At 36.1% G+C, this 23620-nt stretch overlaps 1 protein-coding gene across 7 annotated transcripts in view; it reads left to right on the top strand.

Annotated features, from left to right (window-relative positions):
* Nucleotides 1-23620, top strand: part of RALYL (RALY RNA binding protein like) — a 694598-nt gene that overhangs the window by 576181 nt on the left and 94797 nt on the right. For 6 of the 7 annotated variants that reach the window (XM_004766953.3, XM_013063763.2, XM_013063762.2 and 3 more), the window contains one exon: nt 5806-5838. The exons of the other annotated variant lie outside the window; for it this stretch is intronic. In XM_004766953.3, coding sequence (XP_004767010.1) covers nt 5806-5838 — 33 coding nt within the window. The remainder of the gene's footprint in view (nt 1-5805; nt 5839-23620) is intronic. 7 annotated transcript variants of the gene reach the window in all.

Genomic DNA, 23620 nt, shown 5'->3' with positions numbered 1-23620 from the left:
GCCTTTACTCTGTAGGTGAATGATGGAAGTAGGGGTATGGGAGTGAGGTGCAGGGGAAGGCCATTTGGCGGAATCATTACTGAGAGCCTCCTAATGAAGGAGGCATGACTCTAGGTACCTGAAATAAAGTGAGTTCTGACCTTCAAGGAGTACAGTGTCTTAGTAGGGGACTTGGAAAATACGCTGGGAATGCTTCATACATCGGGATAAAGTGTTATGAAGCTTTCCTCATCAACTTATGGTACCTTATGAAAAAACACTTCCTAGAAGCACTCAGAAATGCATAATGAGGGGAATTACAGGACCCTATTTGTGTGATAGCTATTTTCGAAAGATGATTCTGCTAGTAGACATGGCTAAACTGAGGAAGGAAGATCATTAAGGAGATTATTCTAATAGCCCACCTAAAGGCTGATGATCACTTGAACTGTAATAATAAGAACTGAGAGGCAAGTAAAGAACTAAAAGGAGTTTTGGCAATAGAAAACAGAAGTAGGAGGATCTCCTGAAAGTGAATGTCATTGGAAAGAAGTCAAAGAGAAAGCTTATGATCTTTCTAGTTTGGTCACCTGAGTGGCTGATTGGGCCGTTGAGTTAGGGATAAAGAAAAGAATGGAGGAGGCAGACAACGAATTTAGTTTGACTCACGTTAAGTTGAAGGCACCTACAATTGTAGATGTATGGTTGGACAGATACAGCCATACATCATATATAGAGTGATACTAGACAAAAATCTGGAAGTATCCAGCATGTGGACGACATGAAAGACCAGATTAGATTTCTCAGTAAAATACAGAAATTGTAAAGAAAGGAAATGTGACAATGCCATAAGGCATATAAAAACAAAATAAAGAAAATAAACTAATGAAAGGCAATATACATGAGGCAAGACAGGAGCACGTGGACTTTAGAGCCAGCATGCCTAGGTTCACATCCTAGCTCAGCCACTTTACAGCTTTGTTACCTTAGGTAAGACACTTGGCATTTTGGGATATCAACTTCCTCATCTGTAAAATGAGATCTATCTCAGAGGATATCATGACGCTTAAATAAATCAGTCACTAGAAAGCATTTTTAATAATGCCTGGTCCTCAGTAAATATAATATAGATTTTTTATTGTTAAATGCAAAATGGTATAAATCTGTCAGCTCCAAATATTGATCTTCATTTTGCATTCTATTTTATTCCCTTACTGTGCCTGTTTTTCTGAAGGCTATGGTTTGTTTGTCTTATTCTACTCCTCATTCTAGGGGATCTTGAATGAAGGGTTATTAAATTCACTACCCAGTTCATGTTAAAAGTAAATCTTAGAAAAGATAAAATCAATTCTTTTTTTTTTCCCACAGAACAATTACCTTGTTTTAAAAAAAAAAATACAAAACTCCTCAGAAAAACTTCTCTCTGGGCATATCACAATGTACTCATCTGTTTCTAAGGATTACATTGATAAACAATTTTCTCCAAAGGGATGTTTCTCTTGGTAGTTTTTCTTCTTTTAAATTTTTTTTTCACTTTTCAGGGCTAAAACTGCAAAAGTGAGTTTTTCACATATTCAGGCAGTTTCAGGCCTTAGAACTAACAACCTATCTTTTACATAATCTTGACCATCACAGTCTGCTCTGTACTAGGAGCTCTAAGTATATAATCTCATATTCTTCTCAACAACCTCTTAAGTTGGCTGTGATGTTGGTTGTATAATTAATGAGAAAAGATGTAAAAATATCTGAATCAACTCCAAGCTGGGAAAGTTAAGTCTGTGTAATAAAACCATGACTGGGCAGTTGGTTACAAAACAGAGCATCGTTCTAAGTGGGCCAGTTATCATTTCCCTCTACACAATGTGTCATTGTTTTGAAGACAGGATTGAGACAGGATTGCCTGATGGTAGTTCCTCACAGATTTCCTGCCCTGTGTCACCACTGCGAATGTTTGGGCGGTGGGGAGGGGTCCGGGTACCTAGGGCTCATCTTCAGTGACTTAGGATAACTAACGGACAATGATCTTTCTTTTCTGTTCAGCTCATAGAACATTAGCCAGCACCTCTCCTGAGCCGTTAGAAGATTTAACACAGAACTTTCAGGAGCTTCTTGTCTAGGAAGCCTTACAAGTTTAACATTCTTACCAGTCTTAAAACTTAAAGCTAGACATTGACTATTGTTCTAAGACTATGTCATCATAATGGAGATAATAAGTAACAGAAGCTTAGTGACAGGACTGTCCCTATAAGATGAAGGTATCAGGATTAGCATTATGAAGGAATTAGATAAACTAAGATAAATAGATAAATAAGATCTTAAATTACAGAAACAGATCATACAGAGAAAAGGAAAAAAAAATAGTATTCTGGTATAGAAAGAGAATGTTTCAAGACACCAAAGCAAAAGAGATTTGCTTAGGCAGTGAATAGACAAATTTCCTGGAGTAAAGTGGTTAGTAGGAGAGGTGATAAAGACCAACATGGAAGGTTAGCATGAGGCATGTTTGTGACAAGCTTTCAAATGACACACCAAAAAGTTTGGGCAACATCCTATGGCTATCAAAATTGTTAAGAACAAGGGTGACATGAAAAGAGCATTGGAAGGGAGTTGATCTGTCAGTAGTAGGTGCAGAGAATTGGTGACGTAGAGAGGGAATTCAAATTATTCTGAACTTCTGATTCTGAAACAATATTTTGATATGTATTAAAATAAAGAGTGTCTATTTCGAAAGGTTGTTTCCAGTTCCTTCCAACAACATATCCCAGGCGTAGTTTTCCTGTAAAAGCCATATAGTAAATATTTCCAAATTGTGGACACGCAGTCGCAGTCCTTCTTCCAACAAGTCATCTTGCAGCTGGAGCACAAAATCAGCTTGAAACAATATGTAAATGAATAAACATGACTGTGTCCCAGCAAACTTCATTTATGGGCTCTGAAATTTGAAATTCAGATAATTTTCACATGTCACAAAACATTATTCTTTTGTGATATTTTTCAGCCATTTAAAACATGTCCACTTATGAGTGTAGCATAACCACAGAGATGTTAAATCAATCACTATGTTGTACACCTGAAAGTAACGTAACATTATGTGTCAACGAGACTCAAATAAAAAACGAAATGTAGAAATAGTTCTCAGTTTGTGGGTTATATACAATCAGGTGGTGAGCAAGAATTGGGCCTGTAGACCAGGGTTTGCCAACCCCTGGTTTATAAAATATCAATCAGAATCTCAATCCAGTATCATTTTGAAAACTTTGAATTTTCCCCTGAATTCTTCTCTTGAACATCTGAGAGAAAATAATTGAAAAGAGTGAAGGGGTAGAAGTGGAAGGAGACAGTTAACTAGTTAGTGGGACTAACGATATTAACCATTGGTTTCTGTGGGGCAACATATGTCCTTATATGACCCAATCCAACAACGGCAGCTTACCTGACGCCTTCGGGGGGGGGGGGATCAATAAGTAAATACTACTCCAAATACATGCTGAACTCAGTGTTTTAGTAATTGTACAGGGAAAAGGCAAGACGGTGGGTCTTTCTTTTATTCACGTTGTTTACGATACCTTGAATGAAAGTAACACCTTGCAGTCCTCAAACAAATGATATGAGTGGGGGCATTGTGTGAAACCCTGTGAAGCTGGAACAACTGTGACAAAGAATTTACATTTGGAGAGAACAGCCAGGCTGAGGTAAGTAGTGAGAATTAGCCTGGGAATCGAGTAAAGGAGATGCAAGTCACAGAAAGAAGAAATTGACAGGACATTGCTAATTGAGACGTGGGAGATGAAAAAGAGAAAGGAGTCAAGATAACTCCGTTTTCTTTTGCTGGATTAGTTGATGTCACTAAGAAACGGGCAGCAGTGAGAGGCTAAGAGAACACTACAGGCAGCAGGAAACGGTTTAAGTGTTGCTGAGTAGAAAGTACAGGAGAGGTGATACTGTCATGTCGCTGATGAGCCAAACAAATCAACAGTTGCCTGTGTCACGTACATATATCCTCCTCATTTCTTTTTTTTTTTTTTTAAGATTTTATTTATTTATTTGACAGAGAGAGATCACAAGTAGGCAGAGAGGCAGGCAGGGAGAGAGGAGGAAGCAGGCTCCCTGCTGAGCAGAGAGCCCGATGTGGGACTCGATCCCAGGACCCTGAGATCATGACCTGAGCCGAAGGCAGCGGCTCAACCCACGGAGCCACCCAGGCGCCCAATCCTCCTCATTTCTTTAAGGCAACTTCTTTTGATTGATCCCCTGGCACTGGTCGTGTCTTACAAACAAGCATGTCCAAGTAGATTTCAGTATTTATCTTCCATTTTTTCCCCCTTAGTTCTGCGGTCACAACAAACACACAATATGGCAAAGAATTTCCAGGGAGGTGCAAATAAAATCAGAATTTGAAAAAGGAAAAGATTGCATAAGTGTACATCTCCAAACTCTGAGTTGTTGTGTTTTTTTTTTTTTAAAGATTTTGTTTATTTATTTATTTATTTGTTAGAGAGAGAGAGAGAGGGAGAGCACGAGCACAGGCAGACCAAGTGGTAGGCAGAGGCAGAGGGAGAAGAAGGCTCCCCGCCAAGCAACGAGTCTGATATGGGGCTCAATCCCAGGATGCTGGGATCATGACCTGAGCTGAAGGCAGCTGCTTAACCAACTGAGCCACCCAGGCGTCCCTGAGATTTTTTTTTATTATTAGTTTCAGAGGTAGAATTTAGTCATCCATCAGTTGCATAGAACACACAGTACTCATCACATCATCTCAAACACCATGATTCAGATAAAAATGTCTTTAATATTTGCTTACATTTAACCCATAATCGTATGTTAAGAGACTTACATAAAGGGGCATCTGGTTGGCTCAGTCATTTGAGCATCTGTCTTCGACTCAGGTCATGATCCTGGAGTACCCGAATAGGCCTGTGTTGGTCTCCCTGCTCAGCGGGGTGTCTGGTTCCTCCTCTGCCCTTCACCCCGCTCATGCTCTCTGGTTCTCACTCCTGCTCTCTCATATAAATAAATAAATTTTTTAAAAAAGAAAGAACATACAAAAATGAAGTGACCAATACACACCTATACCAACTGGTTTCCTTAATTATCAATTAAGAAATATTAGAAGTGGAAAGTTTCCTCATTGATTTGCTTTTTACAAAGAAATTAATTTATGAAATAAGAAAACTAACTGGAAGACTTCTAACCTATTTTATAATGAGAAAAATAATTCCCAGGAAGTCTTTTAAGTTGCTTGCTCAAAATGCCACAACTAATCAGAGGCTTCAGAATTGGAGACATTAAGAGGAGGCCTTAAGATCCTAAACTATGACCTGACTCCCTCCTCCGCTGCCACTCACCCCCAAATGTGCTGCTTTTGGTAAACGACGATGAATGTCATGCTGCTTCTCTCTTCGTTACAGAACATTTACCGGAATAAATTACTCAGCCTATATGTAACTAAATACATTATAAATTATTTTACTACTACAACAGCTATAAATAGATATATCAAAACTTCTACAAATTACTGTAAAAACAAGAGAAGTGGATATAGAGAGTGCAAATCAGAATTAGACTAACAGTATTATTATTTTAATGTATCATTTAAATGCTACATTCCCATTCCAAAATGTCTCTCATTACCTTCTGCATTAAGCCAGCTGGAATTTGAATTAGTCCAGATTAGATCTTCATATATTATTTACAGCTTATTATTAGTGCTAAAGTATACACTTTCAGCCAAACAAGTATAACAATTTTGTCAGATTTCTATAAAAGCAAATTTTAAGTGTGTAGCAAATTGTTATATTAAAAATAGTTTTTCATGTTTTTTCATAGACTTGAGTCAAAGGAGCCTTTCCTGTCTGTTGGGTGAGTATATGTCTAAATATTTTAAATCTCAGTTCTTTAATGGACTTTTTAACAAGGTCTTCTGGGATGGTGTTATCAGGCATGTAATTCCATATTCCAAGTCATTCCATATCATTGGATGCGTCATATCTCCAGCAACACTGTTATCTACATTTTATAAAGACTTAACCAAAATGTTCACAAAGCTATTTTGTGACCTTGGAAATTCAGCAAATGAATGCACAGAAAAGCCTGCATCCTCTAAAAAAGTCAAACAAGATATACAGTAATTCCCTATATTCTTGTCATGTACAGATAATGTTCAGATTGGTCTTACAAATTCCTCTGAACCACAGCTTCGTGATAATCTAGTCTGTCTACTCATTTTTTTTTTTACTGTTTTCCTGTTTTCTCTTAATCTACCCTCATGTTTCTTTCTCCTTTTTTCCTAAATCTGTCTTCAAAATCTGTATCTATCTTTTCTCCTTTTCTCCCATTTCACTGTTATTTCTCCTCTCCACCCACACTGATTGCTTCTCTGAACACAAAGCTGAGGAACAGCACACAGATTAAGTAAAGCCAACACTAGCCTCCTCAGGTAGTAATTCGAGTCACAATACGTGTTCTAATAATAATATATTGTTGACAAGAATACACATGTACTGTTTTCAGGCATTTTGCTAATTAAGAGCCAGCAAAGTTGTTTTTACTGGTCTACCAAATAATCCTTTGACTAACATATTAAAATGTCTCATTAGGGGACTTTTACAGGCTCAGCACTATATCTGATGTTGTAAAGATTCAAAAAGTGCTAGAAGATATTATAGCTTAAAGACAATCATGTCATAGTTGATGGGGAGCAAAAATCACGTACCGGCAGCCACTATACTCGTGCTTAATGACCAGAAACTTGGGATGGGGTAGGTTTTTAAATGATCACATTAGTTTTCTTTTATTACTTTATTCATAGTCCTTGAATATTTCTGTCACTCCTTGAGCAACATGGTTCCCTTTCCCTTTCTACTCCTCATAAAAGCTTTTGAGAAAGCCAGTTGAATCATGAGAATCAAAATAATTGTTAGGGATGCTAGAGAAAAAGTGGAGTACATGCATTTATTGGAGGATTTAAAAAAAATGAAAGGTCAAGTTGATCTGGTCCAAAAAATCATGAGAGCATGCTTCTTTCCTTCATTGATCATCAGCTCCTATTGTTAAAAATCTTTAAGCCTGAAGAAACCTTTTATTTTGAATGCATATGTGTCCTGCCCTCAAGTCAAGAGAGCTTCATGCCTCACTTAATGCAGTTTCTCTGCAGCATTTCCTGTTCTCCCAACTTCTTTGAGATGGAATTCATTTTTTTATTTCATACCTCTATTTTACAAAGGCAGACCCTAAGTAATCTTTGTGGGGTTTTTTTTTTTTCATTCATATGTGGAATTTTCTTTTAAATTAAATTTATTTATTTTCAGCATAACAATATTCATTATTTTTTCACCACACTCAGTGCTCCATGCAATCCGTGCCCTCTATAATACCCACCACCTGGTACCCCAACCTCCCACCCACCCGTCAATTCAAACCCCTCAGATTGTTTTTCAGAGTTCATAGTCTCTCAGTAATCTTTGTTTCAAACATATCGGGAGTTTAAAACTCTGTATTAGAGCCCTGAAAAAAAAGTTTCCACCGAAAAAATGACCTATAACTCAAAAATACCCACAATGGAAAAATTGGCATGGCAGTAGGAAGAGGGTGCTGTTCCTTAGATGGGTCTTAAAAGTAAAGTGGGGTAAAACATGCCACCCAAATGGTTTTGTGGACTGGATAATTTATTTTTTTAAAAGATTTTATTTATTTATTTGACAGACAGATCACAAGTAGGCAGAGTGACAGAGAGAGAGGAAGGAAGCAGGCTCCCTGCTGAGCAGAGAGCCGGATGCGGGGCTTGATCCCAGGTCCCTGGAATCATGACCTGAGCTAAAGGCAAAGGATTAACCCCCTGAGCCACCCAGGTGCCCCTGGACTGGAAAATTTAATATATTATATATATATATATATATATATATATATATATATATATAAAACTTTCCAAGAAAGTTATTTTAAATAAAATTGTATACTTTGGATACTTCACCTCTTAGTGAAGAGGATAGGATGATTGTGAACATAGTGGACACATATGAGACTACCAGGCAAATGTAGTCTAATAGAGTACCATTATTCAAATTTGTGACTTTCAATCTGTCACTTATCAAAAGGAATTAATGCATGGTCTATGGTCTTTGGTATGAGTTGACCTGTAAGTCCATAACATTGAGTTTTTCTAGGACCCTGAATAGCTCACATTAATTTTAATTCTATGTACAATAAAAAGCATATTAATGAATAGATCTGCACTAAATATTGCATACTTCAGTCCATTGCCTGTCAGTGTCCTAAAGCACTTAATATGTACTTCTGGAAATTGCTTTTCCTTTTGTAGTGTCTGACACTTAAAAGCCATGTTGTATTGGTTTAGGTGAATACTTGAACCCCCAAGTTTTGGGTTCTTACTTGTGATATGGAGATTAAATAAGATAATTCAGATCAAGTAGGTAGCACTGTTTTGGGCATATAATTGTTCATAAATGTTAGCTTCTATTACAGATGTGGAAGGTATACTCATTTATAATACTCCAAAGAATCAGAGAGCTCTGAAGGAGTTTGGAGAATAAAACTCCACTTTAACAGGGGATTCATCGACTTACATGTAGAAACAAAAAATGTTTTTATAATGGAGAGGAAAAAAAACAAAAATTGTGAATGGAATAAGCTATTAAACAAGATGAGTATAGATAATTGTTTTTAATTTTTATGATAAAAACTAATAATTGTCATTTAAATTTTTAAATGGAAAGAAATAGTGATATGCTTAAAATGTGTATCTCTTCTTAACATAAATTAGGGGGCAAAATTCTTCTTTTCCTAAATGTGATATAATCATTAATTTTGAAATAAAAATTTTAAATGTCATAGCATAAATTCAATCTGAATATGCCAATGGAAAAAATTGTCAAAGTTGTAATACAGGAAATATTTGCTTATGGAAAAAGATAATGGAATTGTGAAAGGAAGTTAAGTGAAATCTCAGATCTCAGACCTTCAACTTAAGTATGATATGAGAGGAGCTTTCATTCACATGCACTGGCAAATGATTAATAAAATAATTGTCATTAGGAAAAAAAATACTTTAGCCCAGAGTGAGGCAGGAAGGTTCATCCCAGGTTCTGATTCTGTTTACCCAGGGTAGGACAATTAATGCAGTTTCACAAGGCTGTCAAGCCAAGCCTGGAAACCACTGTCTACATCATGGTTGTGTCCTCCATTGCTCTGTCTCCTACAGACATACACAGATTATTCTTACAGACATCTACGGTCTCTGGAACTTTTTAAGAAAATCTTTGAAATATAACTTTCCTCAGTCTTTCCCTGTTTGGGGTTCAGTATGATGGAGGTAAATACATTGATCTAGAACTGTCTTGGAATTCATCCATCGGAGACCAGGATAATATGTATAGAGACCAGATAGTATGCCATGGAAGCTTCCGTGATGCACAAGGAGCACACTACCTATGCTCTGGTGCATCAAAACTCATTCTGATGTTGTCCCAGACCTAAGGCTGAAAATTTATTCAATTTTAAATTGTTAACAATATAATTTAAATATTTAATAAATAATCGTTACTTCATGTTGATTAAAATGTTATATTATAAATATGTGTATATAATATGTGCATTGCATATATTGCATTTATTATAAATATATACCAAAATATTTATATTATACATAAAATACATTCAAACAATAGACTTAAAAATTAAAATTCTTCCCCATCTCACTCACCCAACAGTAAAAGACATCAGTTAAGCAAACTTGTTTTTTAGTGTGGAGCTTAGGTTTGAGTGCTACAAGAATACTAAGCCCATGATATGCTACTCAGCCTTGAAATGTTCCATTTTAGAGTGATTAAGAAAACTCTTCTGGCAAATGTTTCCTTTTATGTCGCATCAGATAGATTCTGATTTTGGAAATAAGCTGGGAGAAAATAGGCATCAAGTTTGCATTTAGGAAAGTGAAGAAGAAGCAAGTGATCATCTCAATTAAGATTCTAAGATATAAATCTTAGTTTAAAACCAGTCTTGCCTTGAAAAAGCTTTTACAGCTTTTTAATGAAAAATACAGATGAGGAAAGGGAAGCTCGTATTCATTTGATGTTTAAGATTCACAGTGTAAAAGGGCATGTCAAGACGATGCCTGAGTTCTCTTCAAGTACAAGTTACTGTTGACACTTTGCAGACACTGAGCCATTTTAAAAATATACTCAGGGCACTAAATGAAATTTTCCATGTGAATTATTTTTTCTTACCTCTTCAGCATGAAGCTGACCTTTTAAAAGAAGCCTTTAATATGAATCTGCTGTATTTTGGAATTGAAATTTTGGTACATATCAATATTTCAGCTGATGAATTTTTGCATGAGTAGCTTTGTTATGAGGATTATTTATTGAACGGGTAAAAAAAATGTTCAGACTTCTTTCACTGTATTAGGATAATACAATAAATAATAAACAACTCTGGGGTGCCTGGGTAACTTAGTTAAGCACCTGACTTTCTTGATTTCCATTCAGATCAGGATCTTAGAGTTGGACAGAGGAGGGATGGAAGCCTGAGTTGGGCTCCGAGTTCAGCAGGGGGTCTGCCTGAGTTTCTCTCTCTCTCCTCCCTCTGCCCCTCTCTTTGCTCTCTCTCTAAAATAAACAAACAAACAAACAAATAAATAAACTCCGATATTTTAAAGTGAAATTGATAAAGCTCGGAATTATTATTCCCTCGAGTTTGTCTGAGAGGTATTCAAAACACACCAAGGATAAAAATAGCAAAATTACTATATTTATCTCCACGGAGGCTCAGTGAGCGAGCTAATCATGACCCAGTCAAGCCTACATCTTCTGTATCCCCTGAGAGGTAGTGGACCCATTCTAAGTCTAAACAAGAGGCAATGAACATTGCCAGGACAGCAAAGCTCGCCTTACATCTAAAATTGATCCTCATATAATTGCTAGTAACTATATATTTAAAAATAATTTTGCTTGGGGGAGATTTTCCCCCTTTTATTTCCAGTCTTGGAACTGAATTTGCATATTCAATATACTTCTGCTGTTACTATGAAGATGTTATTGAATCTTGACACTCTTATTAGGTCCAAATTTATACTGTTCTACTTTTGTCCAGGTTTTGTGTGAGTCCTTCTATTTACTAACAGATGCTATACATTGTTATATTGTTAACTACCTATTTTAAGAGCTTAAGTTTTTTTTTTATTAATTTAATTTTTTATTTGAGAAAGAGACAGAGAGACCACAAGCAGGGGCATGGGGGGCTGGGCAGAGGGAGAAGCAAGCTCCAGCTAAGCAGGCAGCCGGATGCGGGGTTCAACCCCAGGACCCTGAGATCAAGGCCTGAGCCGAAGGCAGACGCTTAAGCAACTGAGCCACCCAGGAGCTCCTAAGAGCATAAACTCTGTAATTTGATTTCCTTGGTTTGAATTCCATTTTGTTACTTCCTAGCTAGGTGCCTTGAGCAATTTGTTTAACTCTTCTGAGCCTTATCTCCTCACCTGAGGTAAAAACTTACTCTTAGGGCTGTTTTGAATGAGATAATATTGCAAGGAGATTAGAACAGTGTCTGACACAATAAACAGGAAATAAATACCAACTATTATCAATATACTATGCAACAATTAAGTTATATTAATAGTTTTTTCATAAGGAGTAAGTGCCACCGAATGATAGAAATGTCAACTAATTAAATCCCAAATACCTGAATATCCAATTTCTGGTAATGCAGTTGAATTCCAGGAATAGAGTTCAAAAGAGTGAAGTCAGCACAGGAATGAAGGCCTGCCTTACTCGGGAGATCTTTGAGGAAGATAGACAGAAAGAGTAAAATAGCATTAAGACAGGAAGACAATTCCAGAAGGTACTTTGATCTATAGAAATATCACATACAATATTAAAAACTTAAATAATAGAAGCATGAAAAAAGCAAAGCAATACCAGTTTAAGGATGGTTTCAGTTGAGCATCAAAACATAAGACAATTATATGACTGCTGTAAAATCATTTAGGAATTAAGAGGTTATCTTAATTTAAGAACTGAGAAGTTGAAGAAAATGGTCAGATTATCAGGAAATTTTTCTAGACAAAAAGTAGGACCTGAGTTAATCCTCAAGGTGAGGTTAAAAATTCAAGAGAGGGAAGAAGTTGAGCTCCTTTTTCATTCTATGGATTCAGAGGAGTCATTGGATTATTGTATGTTTGCTTGTCTATTTTGTTTTTAACTGAAGAGGGTTGTTATCCAAGGTGAGGTCATAGTAGAGCCATTTAGAAAGCTGCTGCAATAGTCCAGGCATGACTTGAAAAGACCCATGACTTGAGCAGAATGAAATCACCTCACACCTGTTACAATGGTTATTATCAAAAAGATCAAAGCTAATAAATGCTGGTGATGATGTGGAGAAAAGGGAACCTTGTGCACTGTTGGGGAGAATGTAAATTGGTGCAACTACCACAGAAAACAGTGTGGCAGTTCCTCCAAAAAATAAAAATAGAACTACCATATAATTCAGCAATTCACTTTTCCGAGTATTTATCCAAAGGAAATGAAAACACTAACTTGAAAAGATACCTGTGTCTCCATGTTCATAGTAGCATTATTTACCATAGCCAAGACAACCTAAGTGTCCATTAACAGATGAATAGATAGAGAAAATGTTATATATATGAAATATTATTTAGTGCCATATAATAGAATATTGTCAAGCCTTTAAAAAGAAGGAAATCTGGCCATTTGTGACAGCATGGGTGAACCTGGAGGACATAATGCTAAGTGAAATAAGTCAGATGCCTGACGTAGAAAGACAAATACTGCATGATCTCACTTATGGGTGGAAGAAACAGGGAGTAGAATGGTGGTTGCCAGGGCGTGGGAGAATTAAGGAGGCAAAGTTTTCAGTTACATAGAATGAGTAAGTTCTGGGAATCAGAACATGACGACTATAGTTAATAGTATCATGTATACTTGAAATTTGCTTTAAAAAGTAAATATTAGGCGTTATCAAAAGAAAGTAACTATGTGAGGAGATGGATATGTTAATTAGCTTCCATTAAGGCAGTCATTTCACAGTGTGTATGTATGTCAAAAAGTCATGTTGCAGAATTTAAACACATACAGTTTTCATTTACTAAGGTCTGTAAAGAAAAAACAAAGGGAAGGAAGATCCTGATGAAAATAACATTTTTTGGAGAATATTAGCATCAGAATCAGTGAGTGATGGAGGGATGCCTTAGAGGTTTCTCAGCTGGACTTTGTGGGATCATGGTAAGAGTATGACCAGCTAAAATCAGAACTAAGGGAAGGTTAACAAGAAACTGTCCCTGAGCTCTTAAATATGCCCATCTGACATCCTGAAGCCGCTCATGGCCAACTCAATGGCTATCTCTTGATAGCGTGGCTTCAGTTTTTCTGTGAGTCTCCAGGGAAAAAGGAATAAAGGGATAAAGCCAATTTTACTCTTCTAAAAATCTATTTTTTTTATTTGTTTAGACTGAGACAGTGCTACCACGAAATTAATGATTCCTTTAGCAACTGCACTTGTTTCATTTTTTCCCAAGGCCCTCCAGGCTGCTTCTCTGGAAAGAACACAAAGTTTCCACAGCGCTATTTTTGTAATCTAAAGCAGTTGTGCTCTCAGGCCTGATGCTACAACTGTAATTTTAATTTATCAACCTGCCACTCAGGGAAATGCTGTAAAAACATTTGAAAGCTTAAACCCATTATTTATTTCTGCACCTGTCAATGCCACTCTTCTGTATTTGTCAAAACCATTTAAACTGCACTATGATGGCATATACAGTATCACCGATAAATTGGGTCATCAATCATGTATATATATATTTTGACAGTGGTGTCTTGAATGCATACGTTCCAGAATGCATTTTTAAGGAGCAAGAATTCATTACTCTCCAATAATAAAATAGAGTAGAGTCATCAAAAACAGTCTTCCTCAGTCCTTACCATTTGAAAATGTCTTAGGCAGCAGAGAGACTCATGGTGACTGAAATGACTTTTATTTCTTCAGTGAAATGTTCTCCTCGGGGAAAAGAAAGTAATTGCAGATTATAGCAGGCAGGAGTATAGTGTTACTTAGAGGGAAGAAAATACATAGGATCATTAAATAGATTTATTTAAGTTCTGCTTATAAAGAAAGCACTGGTGCAGGACTTTAGAGCTGATGATATTTCAAAAGAGTGTTATCAGCACTTCCACCACTGTCTAATTCATTCATATAATAAAGTGTCACATTAAGCCAAATGTCACAGTTCATATCAGTTTTACTTTGAGAATTGGTATTATTATATATCCTAGGCAACCTCTCCCCCAGACTTTATATGAGATCTTTGATCATAATAAATTAAGGTATTTAAAAGTCAATCTATCATTTGATATCTATTTATATAGAAAGAGAGAGTGAGAGAGAGAGAAATTCAACTATTAAACTCATTCAACTCATTAACAAATCTGATGTCATACAGGTTATATGTATATTTAAGATAAGAATGCTGTTAAAAATATAACTTAAATAATATTGGTTAAATAATCATACTGCAGCCTCTAAACTCTTAGTCATAGCAATCCTCACTATTTAATTATTCTAAAAAGGCAATGCCTAATGAGAAGTCCTTTAAAATCTACAAGGATTTATGATCATTTCATATCATACAATTTTAAATTAGCCAAACTAATTTGTAGACATCAAATACTCATACATGAGAAAATAAACTTGTCATACATAAAATCTCACTCATGAGAAGATCTAATCCTATATGATGTTACAGAATCAAATTTAAAACAATCAAAACTCTGATAGGTATATTAACTTACACAAATACCACTGTTTCCTTAATACCACAAGCACTGTTTTTGAGGAACGTGAGATTTTAAAGTATCCAGCTGAATTGAAAGGGTGAGCATATAGTCTATCCAATAAAAGATAAGTGTATTTGGCTATGCATATGAATAAAACAGAAATGGTGGCTCTGATTATTTAGATGTTATATGTAGAAATTCTACAAGAAGAGAGCATTGAATACAGTTGGAAATAAGACCTCAGTTTCATATACTTTTAAAATCTGTCCTGAAAACACTCACTAGAAATAAATGTTCAAAATAATAAATGCTTGATTTCACTCAGTTAAAATAAACCCACCTTCAAGGAAATAAAACTAATTAACTTTACTTGAAGATAATAAAATCCTTTTCCCAGGCGCCTGGGTGGCTCAAGTCAGTTAAGCATCTGACTCTTGGTTTCAGCTCAGATCATGATCTCAGGGTTGTGAGATCAGGCCCTGTGTCTGGCTTCACACTCAGCACAGAGTCTGCTTGAGATTCTCTCTCCTTTCCCTCTATTCCTCTTGCTCTTGCTCCCTGTCTCTCTCTCAACTAAATAAATCAATCTTAAGAGAAAAAAAAACGCATTTATTTTTCCTATTTTTAAATATACCTAAAAGGTTTTCCAATGGAATTGTACTTGCTTTATCTAAATAATTTCTTGGCAGGATTAGCCCTTCCTAAAGGATTCAAAGTATTGATTAGCCTTTATTTTCCATAGTTCAATGAATCTATACTGATTCTTAGTAGAGAAAATAGGTATTATAATTATTTCAATACTGGAAAACTAAGACACAGAGATGTGATGTAATCTCCATAAAGACACACAGCATATTAGTAGTCATTTTGGAATGGAGTCCAGCCTCGGGCTTTTACTTAAAGAGCTGTCAATTTCATTCACACTTTCATTCTGCCTTCTAAGTTTCATATTCATCTGAATCATCATGCACATCCACATAATAACTTCATTATTCAGGAAAATAATATGTACATAAAAAGTTATTTATTGCTTCCAGAGGCAGTGTGAATCCCAGATTTGCATTATGAAAAATGCTGGCAAAAGTTTTAAAGCCTCACTTCCCAATTAAATTCTGTTCATCCAGCCAAGAATGACTGATCTTTTTTTCATCAATCTTAAAATGTGACCTTTTCAACACCCTTAATGACATTTTCAAAGTACAGAATAGTTTTGATTCAAAAGATTCCCTACTTAATTTTCCAGAACAAATCAGTTATCACAGTATAATCGATAGCTACCCAATATTAGCAAAAGCCAGGCTTCGCTTAACGCTTTTGGAGCTTATCAGGGGGAAAAATGCATTGAAGATCTGTATTTTGGCATGCCGACTAAAATAGGTATTAAAATGAAAAATCAACCCCCAAATGTTTCATGTTTTTAGAAAAATTATTTCGTTGGTAAAATTTTAATTAGATCACATTCAGAATTTACCATTAGAACCTGCAGGCCATGTTCAACTTCAAAATAAATAACAGTGCCTCTGGTTTAACTCAACAGTAGACTACTCTTAACTGTAACTTCCTCTTAGCTTCAAAGAAAAGCATAAAAAAAGATGAAACACTTGATAAGACATTTCTCCCAGATCTTGTTATTGTATCACGCAAGTGGTATTTCAATGAAGTAGATGTTATAGCCCAACTGGATACTAAAAATCTTGAAAGCCTTTTAAAAAGTGAGGCTCTCTAGGGGTGCCTGGGTGGCTCAGTGGGTTAAAGCCTCTGCTTTCCGCTCAGACCATGATCCCAGGGTCATGGGATCAAGCCCCATCGTGCTCTCTGCTCTGCAGGGAGCCTGATTCCACCTCTCTCTCTGCATGCCTCTCTGCCTACTTGTGATCTCTCTCTCTGTCAAATAAATAAATAAAATCTTAATAAAAAAAATAAAAAATAAATAAAAAGTGAGGCTCTCTAAAGAAGTTATTTTTAAAACATGTTTCTTAATCATGGGCCTTTGATTATCAACACCAACTTCAGGAGGCCCATGACATGCTGACTCCTCCAGGTTCCCATGTTAGACCACCAAATCAAAGACTAGGGGGCTTCCCAATGAATGAAAGCATTCATTCCTAATTTTCTTCAGTTACCAGTTTTTAGTTAGAAGCTCATAAGAAAAACTTTGATAGCATCGCTGCCCTTTGTACGATGAACAACTGTCTAATTTCATTAAGTGCATTGATTCATTATTTGAAGGACGCTCTAAATGTGTGTGTGCAAAAGATTATGTGATAACAATGTTAGCTGCTGTTTGAAAACCAGCCTACTAGACAGAAATAGTTTGCCGTTACTGTGACTGAATATTGAACTTTCCTTCTATATTACAAAGATCACAACATCAAACTATCATTGTTGGGGAATTTAGTAAAGTAAAACTTTACTGTTCACTATGGCAGATGAAGGGTGGCATCAAATTATTTAGACTTAATTGTTCAATATATTTAAAACATTCTGCAATTCACGTTCTTTTTGAGGACATTGCTAATTGCCTAACGTTTAAACGTTCAAAGTACAAACCAGAGATTAAAAAACAAGAAGTGGGGGCACCTGGGTGGCTCAGTGGGTTAAGCTTCTGCCTTCAGCTCAAGTCATGATCTCAGGGTCCTGGGATTGAGCCCCACATCAGGCTCTCTGCTTAGCAGGGAGCCTGCTTTCCCCCAACCCTTCCCTGCTTACCTTTCTGCCTACTTGTGATCTCTCTGTCAAATAAATAAATAAAATCTTTAAAACAAACAAACAAAACAAAACCAAGAAGTAGATTTTATGATTCCATTTCATTCTAATCAAGATCCAGGATCTTTTTTCTTTATTTCTGAATATCAATTTAATTATATTTGGATGAGAATTAATTTATTCAGTACAAAATTCTTCTCGAATCATATTGCTAGGTGTAAAGCAAGGTACAAAGATGGACTAGAGCAGTGTTTCTCATAGTGGATTCACTAAAACGGTCAGTCTGTGAACTCTTTTTTTACCAGGGTGAGGACAGAAGTACAAAAAGGAAGAGAAAGCATTTAAAAACTTTGCATTTTTATGCCACTTTGACATCTAAGTATACAATTTGGTATTATATGAAATTATCAGTCAGTGATGAACAGGAAATTTTTAAAATAAAAAGCTAGTCCTTCGCTACAGTAATTGAGAAGTTATAGACAAGTCTAAGTCTTTGCCGTTAAGGACCTTACCGTCTACGAAGAGGATAAAAACGAAGAAGCTGGTATCTAATATAAGGCATGACTTGGCAGCTCTAATCTGCTAAAGAAGATAAAATAAAAACAAGCAAATATTTGTGATGTGGGGCATTACTTGATAATTCTTGAAGGACAAGTTATAAACGAAAAGTCATGATAGGACCCAGGCAGGTTCAGTTTCTATTGAAGATAACTAGTAGTACTATTTGGCTGCACCAAACGTATCTGAGAAGTGACACTGAACGACATCCTGGCAAATTAACCAGTCGCCACATCATGGGAGACTGAAAACCCTTGTGTTCAAGCTTTTTTCAGCTCCCCTCATCCCTTTCCCCCTCTGCTGCCTCCTCTTCCCTCTCCTGCCCTCTCTCTGGTGCTTTCTCCCTCTCCTCTCCTTTCCTCTTCCTTCCCTCTCTTTTCCTCTCCCTCCTCCCAATCTCCTACTCTCTTGCTTTCTCCCCTCTTTCGACCTCCCCCCTTCTCCTCCCTTTTCTGTTTCTCTTCCTGTTTCTTCATTTAAAAAAAAAAAAAAAAAGGCATGCCTTCGAGAAGGAGCTTATGTCCTCGTGTCTGGTCTTCAGCTACTCCCTTTGCTTTGCAAGAGATTCCACCATGAGGAGGAAAGTTAGTTTATGTGAAATGTTCTCTGAGTGCCAGAAATCGCATTAATTCCTAACACTCCAACCCAGCTCTTCACAGTTGGGGGGAGAGGGGGGCGGATCTTGTCACTATATCATAATGTCCTATGGGAAAATTAGGGCAACCCCACAATGCCATTATTTTCAACATTGGACCAGAATGAGATTTCTCTTTAACAACGACTTAGCAGTTTATCATCTCAGAAAACTGGCCATCCAGAAGATCTGGAGATACTGACATTTTACAGTCCCAGGAAACCCTTAAGCCCCTGCCCATCACACCCCAGCGAGACCCTCTGGTCAACAAGCCCTGCATATGTGTGCACACGTGCACACACTCACGCGCATGTGCGCACGCATACACACACACACACACAACTTCCAGTCAGGTTTTTAGTACCATGCTCTGAATTATGACCTACCAGCAAAGGATCACCAGATATTTGAGAAAATACTCTAACACAAAGGGAAAAAAAAAAAAACCCAGATAATATCAGAACTCCACAGTAGGGGAAATATATAAGGAGTATAAAACTAAACTAAACAAACAAGCAAAAAATAACCCTAGAACCTCTTAAAAACCTATAATCAATATCCCTAGAGATAGGAAAACATATCTATAGAAAAATTGCATTATTATAAAGAAACATATGGAAAACAAAAAAAAATTCTTAGAAATTAAAAGCAAATGAACGTTTGGAATTCAAACTTAAAAGAGCACAAAAACAGAGGTGGAAAATAGTTAAGAAAAGATTTTTTAAAAATTTGAGGCTTACTCCCAGAGATCAGTACATAGTAATAATTGTTTCACAAGGAGAAAACAGAGGACATTATGGAATAAGTAATGAAAGGAAGTGTCCTAATACTGAAACATACGTTGCCCATAGGAGGATGCTCAGCACAGTGAATGAAAGTTGGAGCACACTTAGGCAGATTAATTGCTATAGATAAGAAGATCTTAAACGAGGCACGTGGGTGACTCAGGCGGTTAAGTGGCTGCCCTTGGCTCAGGTAATGATCCCTGGGTCCTGGGATCGAGTCCCACAGGCTCCCTGCTCAGCTGGGGGGACTGCTTCTCCTTCTCCTTTTGCCCCTCTCCCTGCTCATATGCTCCCTCCCTCCCTCTCTCTCAAATAAATAAATAAAATCTTTAAAAAAAGGAAGAAGAAGAAGAACCTTCAAGCTGAGGAATAAAAGCCACATACAAAGACTCAGAATCAGAATGTCATCACATTTCTCAACATTAGGAACTTGCAGACAAGGCAGTAATGTCCTCTAAGTTCTGAGAGAAAGTGATATCCAACCAGATTGTCAGTCTTACCAAACACAATATCAGTCAAGCATGAAGATAGGAAAAGATCCAGTCCATTCTTGTATTTCTGTGGTAGTTCTAGTCTGTCACGTCACTGCAGCCACTGCATTAGCAAATACTGAACCACTGGTCCTAGGAGAAATATAGGATTAGGTTCCCATGAAGCACTCGTTACAACAATTTTGTTAACCAATTAATACATAACCCTGCTGAATGTGTTTCTGTGTAAAGACAGTTATTTCATATATATTGTTGATGCATTAACATTGAATTCATGACCAACAGCACTATAATGCTTTCTGAGGGACGGTCATGTAGCACATATATTTTCTCCCTAAGACACATCACAGTCTGTTGTGCTTGGGAACACTTACCAGCACCTCAGCTCTATGTTTAGGGGCCATTGCAGACAGAAAAATCACCGATGAAAAACACAGAAATGCAAAAAAAAAAAAAAAGCAGCACTAAGTAGACCATGAAAAGTATATTTATTTGCAATGTCAGATCTGGACAAAGAAGACAACACATCACCTCAGTCTCAATGGGGAATGCGCTGCCTCGGCAACTCAAACTTTTGCCATTCTGTGCATGTCTGTCAGTGACCATGAAAGCACTGCAAGTATTGATCTGGGGGTTTACAGGTAAGCTTAGCAAATTCACAAATACAGAATACACAAATAATAAGAATCAGCTATTTTCAGAAATCTAAGGATTAACCAATCCTTTCTAAGAAATCTACTGATGCTTGTTTCACCAAAAGCATTAAATAAACCAGCAAATAAACCAATAAATAAATAAATAGGTCTAACACAAGAAAGAAAAAAGTCCCCAAGTCACTGGTGAAAAGAAGTGCCAGGATGGTCATTTTGTAGCAGACCCAGAGAAGACTCATCTGGATTATAACAGGATATGGAGAGCTCTAGGAAGAATGAAAAAGATGAAGCCATTCTCAAGGCCAAGTAAACAACAATTTGTACAAAAAGGAAATGTAATGATAGTATACGGCTCAACTGTAAGTAGTATTTATGTAGTCATAATAATGTAAACACTGAATATTGACTTAAGACAGAAAAGCACTAATGAGAAAAAAAGCATGGAAGCTTATGAAAATTTCTTCACTACAAGTAAGCCCAGCCATACCATGAGGGCTCAGAGAGAACTCATTCCTCTGAGTAGGATTTAATTCTACTCAAAATGAATATATGGTTAAAAGGTACACACTTCCAGGTATAAGATTAGTAAATCCCAGGGATGTAATGTACAGCATAGTGATTATAGTTAATCATATGCTATTGTATATTTGAAAGCTGCTAAGAGAGTATATTTTAAAAGTTCTTATCACAAAGGAAAGCAATTTTGTAACTATGTGTGGTGATGGATGTTAACTAAACTTATTCTGGTAATCATTTCATAAAATATCAAATCATTATTCTGTACACCTAAAATTGGTAAAATGTTACATGACAATTTTATCTAAATTTGAAAACAAAAACAAAGGATTTAATTCTAGAAACTGAGGAATATTTTTTTAAAATTTCTGTTAACTTAGTTTAATAATGTTCAGAAGGCAAGTGCCTATAAGAAACATCTGTAGGTTGTAGTCTCAGCCTGCTACTTCTCCGCCATCTTGACTCCTCCCTCCATCTGTAGGTTGTAATAAGAAGAGACTAATCTAGAAAATAAGTTGATTCTTTAACTAAACTCCAGAGTCAATATAATGCTTCTTATGAAAAAGTAAATGGCACATTTGATACTACACTGGGGAAAAAGCCCCAGTAAGTGACATTAGGAAAAAAACTTGACAGACATTCCCTGAGTAAAATAGAGGAAAGTGGCAAAATAAGAACAAGGGGAAAAAATGGATGAAAGTTCATAGAGTTTAATCTGTAAATAATAGGTATTGCCACAAGGAACAATTTTATAGAACATGAGTCAACAATGAAAGATAAAACATAATTCACTGATTTTTAAATGAGATTTTTACAACTTGAAAGTAAAGAAAGCTCTTGGTATCTATGCTGAAAAAGAAAAGCTAACTTTAAGAGAAAAACTAAAGTTGGACTCAGTTTTCTTTCCGATATGTACTACTGGGAAGACAATAACAGAGGTATTTTTGAGGGAAAAGATTGTAACAAGAATCCTGTGTTCAACTACATCATCTTTCATTTGTGAGGATAACAGGAAGACATCAAGAGAAAATATGTTTTACCATGTACCAAACCCAGAAAAAATTTTATAAATGTGGCTATTAACCCTGTTTTGATTCTGGACTCCCACATCATAAGGCTCAACTTAATTTATGAAAATATGTTTAACAACTATTTAGCCATTTTCTTTAACTGAAGAGTTCTTAAGGGGGACAAAATGATTTTTGACAAAGACTATCAGAAAAATGATAGTGGTGGAAAAATCTGATAATATTTCTAGAGTTTATCTAGAGATGAGGATATTATAAACAAAATTTTGAAGAATAGTAATTATGAAGGAGATTATTTCTTCTACAAATGTGTCATTTAGGGATAAGAACTGGCAATTCAGTGAGGATAAAAATACAGACTACAACAATAAACCATGTATATATATGAAGGTACACATGAACGTAGTAATTGATGGAGTGTAAACCAAGTCAATGAGGAGTGGAAGAATCATTCAATATTCCTTATTGTTTTGGGCACATATCTATTTAAGTAGTTCTCTTCTTACTATTTTATTTAGAATATATCATAAGGACTACCTTTTATTATTTTCATATACCTCTTTAGCATCTACTGATGAAAATCCTATTTTTTCTCCCTTCATTTATTTTTGTGTCAGAGTATGCTGATAGATTTTCAGACTTGAACCTGACATTAGTTTCCTCTCCCTAGTTTATTTTGGCCTATTGTCTTGCTCTTTTTTTAGTAAGATTAAGATGGAATTCCTTTCTTTTTCCATCTTTAGTCTTTAACAATAATCTACATCTAAGCCATACTTTTTTCTGAGTTAAGTTCCTACTGCATCCCATAGGTTTTGGAAGAAGCATACTTTTCTGTTTCTTCCTCGATAATATGAAAGTCCAGTTTTGATTTCTTTTTTAATTCTGCATCAGTTTGATTGAGGGGAGTCAAGGAGACCAAACCTGGTGCTCAACAGAAAAGGAGCCAGATTCAGGTCACCATGTTCCCAAAACCTGTAGGTGAAGAGTTAAATGTTACACTTTGACAAAGTAATTTGATTTAATAAAATCATGAAATTTCAACTTGGAAGATGTCCCAGAACTATGTAATGCATCAATTCTCTTCACTACAAAATCCCTAGCAAATGATTTTCAGGCTCTTCTTGAAGCACAGGTATCTGTTACACTGTGTTATACTAGATCATACACTGTTTTGTCATGGTATTTTTCTTTTTATGTTTCTATTTTCTTTCCAAAACTACTAGACACTCAAGATATTTGGAACTCATTATTTTATTTCTTTGTTATATTTAGCAGTAACATTGTTCCTTGTAATTACTACTCTTTAAGACTTGTTTTGCCTTCTGGAACCACAGTGAATAAATTCAATGCCTCTTCCACTCGACAACATTTCAAATATTTAAGCAGTTAGCTGCCTTCTTCCCCAAAGGCCTTCTTCTTTAGACCAAACAACCTTATTTAATTCAACCTTTTTCATACAGAAGCATTTT

Source organism: Mustela putorius, unplaced genomic scaffold (genome assembly GCF_011764305.1).
Source record: "Mustela putorius furo isolate JIRA1106 unplaced genomic scaffold, ASM1176430v1.1 tig00003846_pilon_pilon_pilon, whole genome shotgun sequence".
Classification (NCBI taxonomy): Eukaryota; Metazoa; Chordata; class Mammalia; order Carnivora; family Mustelidae; genus Mustela; species Mustela putorius.
This window is presented reverse-complemented; position numbering and strand designations above follow the sequence as displayed.